The 12060-nt window shown below is 39.5% G+C and overlaps 1 protein-coding gene and 1 pseudogene across 1 annotated transcript; both read right to left on the bottom strand.

The window, feature by feature from the left end:
- Positions 1 to 1818: 1818 nt before the first annotated feature.
- LOC148349746 (U2 spliceosomal RNA) lies at positions 1819 to 1976 on the bottom strand (annotated as a pseudogene).
- Positions 1977 to 4861: 2885 nt separating this feature from the next.
- nhp2 (NHP2 ribonucleoprotein homolog (yeast)) lies at positions 4862 to 8941 on the bottom strand. Its single transcript, XM_088321049.1, has 4 exons — positions 8618 to 8941; positions 7480 to 7549; positions 6420 to 6525; positions 4862 to 5126 (listed from the first exon to the last, which is right to left on the bottom strand). The coding sequence occupies exons 1-4, from the start codon at positions 8787 to 8789 to the stop codon at positions 5001 to 5003; spliced, it is 474 nt and encodes a 157-aa protein (XP_088177175.1). The 5' UTR covers positions 8790 to 8941; the 3' UTR covers positions 4862 to 5000.
- Between the last annotated feature and the right edge of the window lie 3119 nt (positions 8942 to 12060).

Raw genomic sequence — 12060 nt, 5'->3', positions numbered from 1 at the left:
CCCAAGATACGAGAAATTCAAGATATAAGATCTATTTAGAGAAAAGATTTGGCCCGATATGTGAGAGAAAGTTTAAGTTATGAGAACATCCAGACGTTACCACTGGCTTAAGAGTCATTTTATTATCCTCTTATCATTATATTTTTATTTTCAATTACTATTTTAAACGTTTTAATGATAAGGAAGGTTTGTTTTATAGCTAATTTGGGTTAACTTGGATGCTTTGGGGATCCTAGGAACTGATTAATTGGTTTTCAGTTATTTCGGTTTAAAAAAAATTGCTCAAGATACGAGCGATTCAAGATATGAGCATGATGCAAAAAACAAATGAATTTTGTACGTATAGGTATCATTGTATTTTTTGGTTTGAACAAATTTATTGACACTAATAACAGAAAACAATCATGACAATCTCAACAGCAATTAAGCACATTCACAATATTATATTCCAATATGACGTTTTTAACAGCAAACACAAAGTGAGGTTTGAACAACCCTTCTCGAAAATCTTATTAGCAATCAAGCATATTCACAATTTCATTATATAACATCTTTGTTAGTGTCAATAGATCCGTCCAGGCCAAAGTCGATTGTCCTCGGTCTGAACAAATCCACCGACACCAACAGCAGCAAAACAAACACGACAATCTCAACAGCCATCAAGCATATTCACAATTTTTTTATATCTGACAATATGACGTGACGATATGACTTTTTAACATTTTTTCCTGACATTTTCAACATCAATTAAACAATTTCAGAGTTATTTTCTTTTAACAGTAGTTAACCAGCGTGTAAAAGGCAATACTATTGTGCAAGGGCATAGCTCTGCCATCCCAACCTCCCAAGCAGCATTCTTCCAGTCCTCTGTGTGGGTCCTCTCATTGTATAACAAAATAACATAATCGTCTTGGACATTTTTAAGATTATTTATTTATCGACTCCCACTCATTCATAGTTATACTAGCGTGCCGTGGCACTAAACTGTCACTTCTCGGATATCCTAGTCGACAGGCATTGTGTGAAATGTAGTTTTAGGTCGAATCACAAATAATGCTTTATTTTTAGAGACACAAAAATCTAAGTCCCTCTTAAAATTATGTGGCGGGCCACGAGCTTCACATAGTGCATTATGGGATGCAGGTGAAAAAACTCCTGTCTCGTTCCAAATATTTTAGGAGTGTTGAGTTACATTTTTGCTTGTATTTTAGACTTCATTTTAATCTCTTTGCACTGTATCGTACTCATCTTATGTTTTGAACCATTTTGTAAGCTTTTTTGAGTGACGGGATTTTTTTTTCAGTCCAGTTTCAACCAAGTTCAGCAGTGTTCAATGATTCTTCTTTTATTGCTGGGTTAGTTAAAGATGAAGCCACGATAAGCGATATCCGTGAAGTAAAAAAAACTTTTTTTTTTACAATTGTTATACCATTACTTAATTATAAACTAAAACCAAGGAACAGACCCTTTAATAGGCTCAATCATTTGGGGATGGGGTTTTTAAGGGTTATTGTTCTATCTTCGTAATTCATTATCCATTATTCGTTATCGGTCAGTTCATAATACGCTACAAAGCCTAGGAGCCGGGACACTTACTCTCAGCCAAAAGGCCAAGCTAAGGTCCTAGCCCTAAAGCCTTGCTGCGGGGGTTTTTGGGGTTTTTAAGGGTTATTATTCTATCTTCGTTCTTCGTTATTCATTATCCTTTATCCGTTATCGGTCAGTTCATAATACGCTACAAAGCCTAGGAGCCAGGACACTTACTCTCAGCCAAAAGGCCAAGCTAAGGTCCTAGCCCTAAAGCCTTGCTGCGATCATTGCAAATGCACCGTTCCCGGAGGTACTGCAATACCGGGCCGATGCGTGGAGTGGACAGAGCAAGCTCTTATTCCATCTCCGGATTGCAAAAATCAAAGATCATGGCTACTACACATATAGCACTCAGATCAACAACCACATAAGGCCTTAATTGAAATTACAATAAATCCAATCTTCACGGCCAGAAATTTCCTTGCTGCGATAATTTGTTTAATGAATCAAAGTACTGTTTGTAAATGTAATATTTCTTACAAATAACTACTGTACCTTCAATTAAGCGAGAAACTGTTAAGCCCAAGGGTGTCAAAACTTTTCGGAAAACAGGCCAGATTCGGTAAACTGAAATTGTGTAAGGCGGGACTATTCAGCCTGACATTCTTTGAACAGTCTTTAATAAATTCAACTTCAAAGGTTTGCAGTGCTTGGTGACCAGCGTCGCAACTTCATAGCTCGCCTTTGTAGCATTTTCATTTGACTCGCAGGATTTCTTAAAAAAAATAACGCTATTGTGCCTTTAAAACAGCTTCCACTTGCGCAACTTTCACAACGTTCGTTTCCAGTTAACTTTTTGTAGTCAATCTGTTTGATTTGGCAGTGCTTCTTGACATATTCTTTGAAAACAGCTAGTCTCTTGAAGAATTAGGCATGCGCAATTGTTTCAGATTTTGGTGAATAAAATACTCAAATTTACACTTGTCCAGGAAGCAGCAGCCCTTTGTGAAACATTTCCTTTTTTTATTTACAGTCGCCATGCAAGAAACGGGGTGGACTAAATTTCTCACAGAAATCAAAGCGCAAGTTGGCCAAAGGTCTACTGCCATCATCTGGCAAAATCCTTTTTTTTTTTTGGTACATTTTTTTTATACTGCAGTCACAATTACTGGTGGGCCACATATGAATAGTTTTATGAAAGAGGCTGCGGGCCTGTAAAGATTAGATTGCTGGTTGTAACTGGCGCCGGGGCCGGACTTTGGACAAGCCTGGTTTAGCCAATCAGAATGCAGAACACAATGCATGATGCAAATCCGTAGCGAGAAGAAAAACTGAAAAGTAAACCGCGTTGGGTGCTATGAGAAAAGTGATGAATAACGAATAGGAGTTTGGATGTTAAGAGAGGACTGTATGATTGTGCCAACTGTTGTATGGTGTAGACTTGGAGGGGTGCACATCACAAACAAACTCACCTGGTCCGTGAACACTGCATCACTGGTGAAGAGGGCACAGCAGCGCCAGTACTTCCTGCGGAGGATGAGGAGAGCCCACCTGCCCCCACCTTCCCTCATCACATTCTACAGGGGCACCATAGAGAGTATCCTGACCAGCTGTATCTCTGTGTGGTGTGGAGGCTGCAGCGCTTCCGACTGGGGTAGTGTGAGGAGGGTGAAGAGAACAGCAGAGAAAATCATCGGGACTTCTCTCCCCTCCATTCAGGACATTGGCCAGAAGCGCTGCCTATTCCAAGCCAAGAACATTATCAGGGACCCCTCTCACCCCCATCATGGACTGTTCACTCTGCTAGCCTCTGGGAAGAGGTACTGCAGTGTGCGGTGCAGGACCACCAGGTTCCGCAATAGTCTTGTCCCCCTGGCCATTAGACTGTTAAATGGTCAATCAAACACATAGTAAATCTAAACTGTTGCTAATCTGTACATCTGTTGGTTTTGTTTGACTTTTTTGCAATACTGGCAGTTCTCTATAGCTAGCCACCCCTTGCACATCTGTTCTCCTCTGCACTATTGTACTAGTGTTATTGTTACTGTTTACCTGACTGCCCATTTTGCACATCTGGTTAGCTACTCCTCTTGCACTCTTTGCACTACTGTAAAATACTATACATAGCCATAATTATTTAGTATATTATTAGTACTCAATACTCCAACTCAATACAACATTTTATTTATATCTGTACATTCAAGGAAACTGCGGGTCAGATGTATCGACATTTCGTTCTGTATACACGTGTACTAGAATGGCAATAAAGTAGATCTGAATCTGAAGGAAGATTTGAGAAGGAAATGAAATGCTTTTAAGATGAAGTGTTTGAGAAGTATGCGAAGAGTGACAAGATTGGATAGATTGAGGAATAACTTGCGAGAGACAGAACTGGAGTAGCATTGGAACTGAGCAAGCGTGTGGATGAGAGTACTCGTTTGGTTTAGACACATGGAGAGGATGGATGAGGAGCAAAATGTTGAAGAGGATCTACAGAGCAGAAGTAAATGGAAGGAGACCAAGAGGAAGGCTGCTATTGACGTGGATATATGGTGTTATGAGTGCATTGGAGGAAAGAGGTCTAAATGTAGTGGAAGCTAGAGCTCTTGTTGGTGATAGGAATAAGTGGAGAGGTGTTGTGAAAGGGTAGTAGGTTGTTCAGACGCGTTCTAAGAGATGGGCAGAGCACTTGTATGATGCGGCAGGGGTAAACCAGTAAAAGCTGTCAGGCCCTGCTGTTGAACAAAGGAGTGTGTTGTGTCACAGACCCAAGTGACACAGCCGCTTTCCTGTGTCCCGGTTCATCTGGAGGGACGAAGGCATTACCAACTTGGGTGCCGAGCTTAACAAGCTTGACTTGTTTGGGTGTTCGGGCATTTGGGTTTGCCATGGTCAAATTTTTTTTTTTGCTACCTTTTCCCTTTTTTTCTTTTGTTTTTGTGTATGTGTTTGTCTTGCTGTCGGTCACCCCTTTTGAGGGATATGACCAGGGTAGATGGATAAAGAGGGGACCACTGTATTCAAAACCTATAAAATTAGAAAAATACTGTACATTAGGAATTATTAAACAAGAAAAAAAAAACAATGCCGTACCAATTTTTAAATCAGCAGTCTTTTTACTTTCAATGTTAATCTTTTTTTTTTGTGTTTGTTAAGGTACTGTTCAGTTGCAAGTACAAGATTGTAGAAAACAATAGTCATATGAGGAAGAAGTCAATATTACTATCTCCAAATTTATAGTGCAATTTTTTGGCAATCAGACATTTTACTAACAGTAAACGGCATGACAAGTTCAATACTTTCCAAATCAAGCTATTAAAACCCAGTTGGACAGGCTTGAGTTCAGTTTTTATTTAAAAATAAAATGACATAAGTAGAAAATAAAACAGAATCTGTGAAACAAAATGTCCCGATGCATTCCAAACCATTTCCAGCATCTGAAATCGTTCTGTTATATTGAGTGTGGGAGATCAGAGCGGTTTGGGCATGTTGGAGACCTCTTCTAGACACTCATCGTATGCCTCTTGATAATCTTCGTGAGGTTTGATCAAAACCACGCAGGTGGGCCTCTTGCTGCCGATGGACGCGCCCAAATTCTGCAAAGAAAGCCAGATTGGCCACAAATTGTTTTAATTGGCTGAGTGGTGTTTGAGTAAGAGTACAGTAAATTCCGGACAAGAGAACGCACCTGATTAAAAGCTGCATGCTCAAATTTAAGATAAAACTAAATTCGGTCTTTGTATGAGCCACACCGGATTTAAAAACGCAAAACGGAATTCATTCACGTCCATTTCTGACATTTTAAGCCAGGTACACACCTGACACCTACTGCGCCATGACCTCGCAGACCCCATGCCCGAATGAGTCGCTTTCAATTCTGCTCAGAGTAGTTTACACCAGGTGTTTTGGATTATGACCATTGAAGCGGTTTTATTGGATATTGTTGTTTTCTATATCTCTTATTTTGTTTTGGATTTTTTTGGACTGTTTAAGAGGCGTCATTGCTGTCATGCACTTTCAGGACAAATTTTAACATGTTACCTAGTGTTCTCTTTTATTGGTGTTTACCATGTTTGTGTATTGCTAAATCTATTCCACTCTGGTCATCCTGGAAGGGGGATTACCACTTGTGAGGCCCCTTTCTCAAGGTTTCTTTTTTCCTCACGCTGAGGTTTTGAGTTTTTCCTTGCCTGCATGTTGGCTTAAGATCAGGCGATGGTGTAATTGTAATCCAGTGCAGTCCTTTGAGACATCTTGTGATTAAGGGCTTTACAAATAGATGTGACTTGACTTTTAACATGAGGATGCTGCTGGAAATGTGAATTTCCCTACGGGGATGAATAAAGTATCTATCTTATTTATCTTACTAATGTTTATTTTATGAATAATCATTTTTAATGTGTTTTTTAGTGACCAGAGAGATGAGTTTTATAGTTATTAAACACGACTTGACTTATTTAAGGTTAACTTTGATGATTTAGGGGGATAAGGAATTGGCCAATTAGTTTTAAATTAATACATATAGGGAAAATTTGCTTGCTACACAATTAATTCGAACTACAACCACGATCCTGGAATGAATTAAGCTCGTATTAAGAGCTACCACTGCACTGTTAAACCTCCCTTTGTGTATTACCGAATATGAATAATGTTGGCAAAACTTCGACTAATTTCTCCTCTAAAAGAGTGTTTTAAATTTTTCCAGGCGTCGCTGGTGTTTTGTATTTACAGCGCATGCGTTGCGGAAATGAATAGCTTGCAGCTTTCCTCAGTGCAGCCACAAAAATAAGCTGCTTGTATTTAAAACCGCTATGTTTAAAATGTAGCAAAAAAGTAGCGGCATCTATTCCGGAATTCACGGTAGAAGAGAATTGCCAGAAGAAACACACCTGTTTGGAGGGGACGTAGGCATACGGCAAGCTCTTGTCCTCACACAATATTGGCAGGTGGCAGTAGACTTCAATAGGAAGTATGTCGCCAGCTAACAACACAATGCTGCAATGATATACAATCCCCCAGATCGATTAATGGTGAGTGAATGTAGTTTTACCACAATTGAAAAATGAGCAATTTGTGATTGTTATAATCATTTACACATCAGAGCATCCCATATTCAACCAAACCACAAAAAAACCATGATCTTTTCTAATTAAGACCAATGCAGCTTACTGTCTAGCACTTAGTTGTAAAACTATTCCCGTGTGTATACAAGTCTACTGCCCTTGGCGGTAAAAGGACGTAGCTTCGAAAATCACATTTCAGAATAGATGGACAATCTCAAGATTTGGTATTTTTTTTCGTAGTGGCGTTAAAGACTAACATTTGAATGGAATAGCGTAGGATACTTAGCGCCCCCTAGTTGTAAAAACGATATTTTTTCAAATGTATTAATTTAAAAAAAAAAACAAAAAAAAAAACATCAACTATTATATAAAAATGTTATTTTTTAAAATATTCCAAGCTTGAAAATTGATTTATTTTACATGGCATGAACCTGATCTGAAGGGAGCTGACATAATTGTCGGTCATCTTGCTGCTAATGAACCAAAAGTCCTTAAAAAGGGTGGCAGGTGAAAAATTAAGTAAAATGGTGTGTTTTGGTATTTTTGAGTCTCCGTAGTTTGCATTCTTCCTTGTGCTTCGTAGTACTCCTTTTTGGTTGCACGACACTATACAGCAACATCAAGTGGTGAACTGAAAACGAGTGCTAAAAAGCACATGGAAGAATACAAACTAAAAGTGACTTTTTCACTTTTCATTTTTAGATGCTCTTTTAAAAAAATACATGTTTATTAGAGTTTATGTATATTGCATACTACTTGAAGCAATATATATTTTTTAACGTATGTTTTTTTTAGATGGATAGGAAGCGCTAAATAATTCAGCCTGTCCCTTTAATGCAGCACAGTATTTTCCAAGGGGAATATAACATGCCTGACAAGGACTTACCCTTTCTCCCCCTTTCCAATAAACTTTTGAACTTCTTTAACACCTTGGCGGGTATTCTTCAATTTGGACGCTGCAAAAAACAAAAACAACTCCATATATAATTATCAATTTTCAAGCGGAAACATTTTATCCTTCACCTGGCTATACAATTAACTTTTTTATTTACTATTTAACCCTTGAGCTGTCCTCATTTTGAGGACCATTTAAGTACTTTTTCCAGAATCACCTATATTATCATTTTATTACTTTCCTTTTCGCTGCTTCCACTACCGCTTTTACCAACCTATTTTCGCTTCATACCTTACATAAATATCACCACTCTTATCTTGCAGCCACCCCTCAAAGGCACATCTCTTCAGAATAAATGGTAAATGGTCTGCATTTATATAGCGCTTTTCAAGTCAATGAAGACCTCCCAAAGCTCTTTACAAAGTGATTTACACTTACCCATTCACACACACTCACACACCAATAGCGGCCATGCAAGGCGCCGACCTGCTTATTGGGGGCATTGTAAACAATATAAAGGCTCATAAATATAAAGTTATAACCTCTAACAGAAATAGAACTATATCCAACTAGGATATTGCACTTGAAACTGTAACAAGTTATCGTGATGACTGAAAAATCTACCATTTGCACAAAATTATGGAAGTGAAGTCAGATGTTAAATAAAGGAAACAGTGCAAAATAAGATAAAGTACTTCTTCTGCAATAAAAAATTTCTGCACAGCTGTTTTAGAATATCAAGTCAAGAGCATCTAAAATAAAAACTGTACATAACCGGAATATTGTTCTTAACTGGAATAATGCAGTCAAAAACTGGGGTATTGCACTTAGAACTGGGACGTTGCACTTTAAAACGGTTTGTATGTTTAGATAGCTTAGGGGGAGAAACACCTGAAAATGTGAATAAAAATTATTATTTTCTTTTTCTTCTAATGGGACCAATGTAAGAAACTCACAAGAGTTAGATAAAATATAATTTAGGGGATTTTACTGGTTTAAAACAACACAGAGACGGGCCCTTTTGACACAAAGAAAACACGAGGGTTAAGAAAACGTATAAAGAAATATTCACAATTTGTCCAACTACGCATTATGTGAAAGAGATTGCAGGTTAAATGGTGATTGTTACCCTTTTTGACACATTTGTAGAGTTTCTTGCTGAGTTTTCTGGTAGCTAGCGGCTTCGCGATAGGGTTGAGGTTGGCGATTAACTCCTCGTACGACTTCTCAGACTTTTCGTTCACCTCGGCAGCCGGTGCCTCCTCGTCGGCGACCACCTTTTCCTTTTTTATCTTTGCCATATTTTGTAAGAAAATCAAGAATCGATCGTTTATATGTAATTATGCCGGATTTAGCCTCACTAGTGCTAACTGAGTTAGGGAACGAAAAAAAAACACACGTGTTTAGAATTTCTTCCTTCGGAACACAGCGCGACAGAGAGCACTGTGGCGCCCCCCTCTGTTTCGGAGAGTAATAACAACTAGACAATTCCCGAGGCAATTGTGAGAGTTGTGACGGATATGGAAGATGATACCTGTATATATATAACTCCAGTTGATTGCATGTAACTGTTAGCATCAGGTTATTAACTCAAAGAGTTGTATTTGTAATTTTTAACTTGGTTCTGTGGGGGGACTCAGCCATCCACACATGTAGTCGTTAGCATGTTACCATTAGCATAATTTTTTGGCATGAAGCAGTTAACAATTGCCACTGTACATATAACACTAGTGGCAGTGGGTCCTGGGGCGTGTTCAGGAGAGTGATCAGACATGTAGTCTCTTGATAATCGCTTGCCGCGCACTGCTGAACGTTTTGTAATCGCTCACTGTGATTGCCTTACTGATCCAAAATGGCCGACGACAGTACAATGGATTTCGTTCTACAGCTTGCTTTGAGCGAGTTGGCTGATATGAGCGACAGTTCGCATATTGACACAGTTAAGGTTATCCTAAACGCAGTGGAAGGGTCATACCTCTCTTGCATTGTTCACAAACATTACCAGGCAATGTAAGACGATATATTACATCGCCAACAGCACTCGTCAGGGTGAGATCCTCCATCTTCTGCACTGTCGACGCCATGTTGGAAATCAAAGTAAGCGGTCTTTCTCCCGTGATTACTCGGGCACGCGAGCGCTCAATAATCACTGGCCGTTCAGAAGCTAGCGATAGCTCGCGATAGCAATCACTCACTCTCCTGAACACGCCTCTGGTGTACTTAGTTGTGATGGCTTTACCAGCACAACCAATTGCCACTGTGCATATAGCACAGTGGTACAGTTCTGAGATCATGGGGTCAAATCTAGCTACCAGCCTTCCTGTGAGGAGTTTCCTTGTTCTCCCTGTGCTTGCGTGGGTTTCCTCTGGGCACCCCGGTGAGTGATGTGTCTGTCTCTGTGTGAATTATGACTGGCTGGCAACCAGTTCAGGATGCCCCCCTGTCCACTGCCTGAATTGCCACTGTGCATATAGCACTAGTGGCAGTGGGTTGTGATGTTGAAGCCATCACAACTAAGTACACCACGACCACATTGGTTGGGTGGTTGGATCCCTTAACCACTAGGGTGGTAGTGGCACCATTTCCTGTGTTGTGTCTTGGGCAAGTCCAGCCTGGTGGCGCCCGTCTTTCTCCGGGCATCATATGTTTCCACCCAGTCAAATTACCGTTCACCCATTTAATGTGTAATATTTAGGGCATCCTGGTGATACAATAAAACCTTCAGTAAAAACACTGATTTGAATACTGTAATAGGCAAAAATACAAGAACTATGCCCATTTAGCTGGTTTTTGTTCACATTAGACAATACCATGGTCTCATCTCATCTCATTAGCTACACCGCTTATCCTCAGTAGGGTCGCGGGGGTGCTGGAGCCCATCCCAGCAATCATTGGGCAGGGGACACCCTGAACTGGTTGCCAGCCAATCGCAGGGCACTCAGGGGCAGACAACTCACTCGCTCATTCACACCTAGGGACAATTTGGACCGGCCAATTCACCTGAAATGCGTGTTTTTGGAATGTGGGAGGGAACCGGAGTTCACGGAGGAAACCCACGCAAGCACGGGGAGAACATACAAACTCCGCACAGGAAGTCTGGAGCTGGATTTGAACCCACGCAGGAGATTCCCGAAACATGAACTGTGCCGCACATGCGCCAACCACTGCTCCGCCGTGCTGCCTCAATACCGTGGTGTATAGCGGTAAAACGATGCACAATGTACCTCTAAAGGTGGCACTTACGTATCATAAATGATAAAGGGACAGTCAAAATGTTGTCAATCCTAAATTGAAGATCGTTTGGTCAAACGTTACATACTGTACCTTTAAAGGTAATGTATAATATGTGACCACTAGATGTCTCTATATGTTTTGCAACCGAAAACGAGTGCTATACGCACAAGAAAGAATACAAACTACAGAGATTTCTAATTAACCGAAACACATTATTTTTTCTCACATTTTGCCTCGTCTTTCACATCAAAACAAAAAAAAGAGGAAAGAAAATAAATAAGAAAGAAGGGAAAGAGAAGAAAATAACAAAAGAAAGAGGAAAAGGAGAAATAAAGAATATAGAAGAAAAAAATGGGAAAAGGAGAAAAAGAAAGATATTGAAAAATAAAAAGAGGGGAAAATCCAGAAAAGGGGGAAAAAGAAAAGAGGAAAATATAATTGAATAAAAAAGAAGAAAACAAAGAAAAATATGTAAAGATGAAAAAGAGAAGGGAAAAAAAATGCCAAAATATTACTTATATTGTAGCCTGTTTTCAAAATCAAGACATTTAAAAAAAAGACTGGAGCCAAGAATGACATTTTTAAACATTTTCTACAAGCGGTGTGCCAAAGGATTTTTTTTTCAATGAAAACAGTTTGCCTTGGATCACAAGTGGTTGAGAAACACGGTCTAAAAACATTTTTACGTTACAGTCGTGTCAGTATTAGTATTGAAGTATTGAAATACAGAAAAGGACTTACAGTATGTTTATCTTCCCATATACTGTATATGTTTTTAACGAGATCTTACAACATAATCTTTACGCATACCTCATTATGACACATTTCATTCAATGATAACTAACACACACTGCTTGCTTAGATTGTTTCCTGTTAAGGCTGTGAGGAAAATTGTAAAATTAAATTGCACGAGCTACTGTCAACCACAGCAACCCGGAGTCCCTAACACAGAGTTGCTGATACCTAGGGCTGAGACTATGAATCGCTAAAATCGATCATTAAAAGCATTGGCAACAAACTTCATCATCAGATTTTTCTGTCGTGCAATTTATGTGTCACGCTCACGCATCAATGCAAACGACAGTGCATTGAAATTCGTTGGGATGTTTTCGTCTAGTTGGGCTGTTGAGGGCACACGCTTGTAGTACTACTAAGACCCAGCAAAGGGCGACTGGAGATCAAATTTTGTTGTGCGACATCCTCTTGATTGTGCGACAAACTTGTAGTAGCTCCTTGTCCAGCACAGAGCAGTCCCAGAACTTATTCCGAAGCACAATGTCCTCTTGAACCAATGGAGTAAACACATTCTCCTCCAATTTTCCTCTCTTTTTTTTTTCA

This window comes from Urocampus carinirostris, chromosome 17, assembly GCF_059441175.1.
Source record: "Urocampus carinirostris isolate Australia breed hairy pipefish chromosome 17, RoL_Ucar_1.0, whole genome shotgun sequence".
Taxonomy (NCBI): Eukaryota; Metazoa; Chordata; class Actinopteri; order Syngnathiformes; family Syngnathidae; genus Urocampus; species Urocampus carinirostris.
The sequence above is the reverse complement of the archived record's forward strand: the minus strand, read 5'-3'. Positions and strand labels throughout refer to the sequence as shown.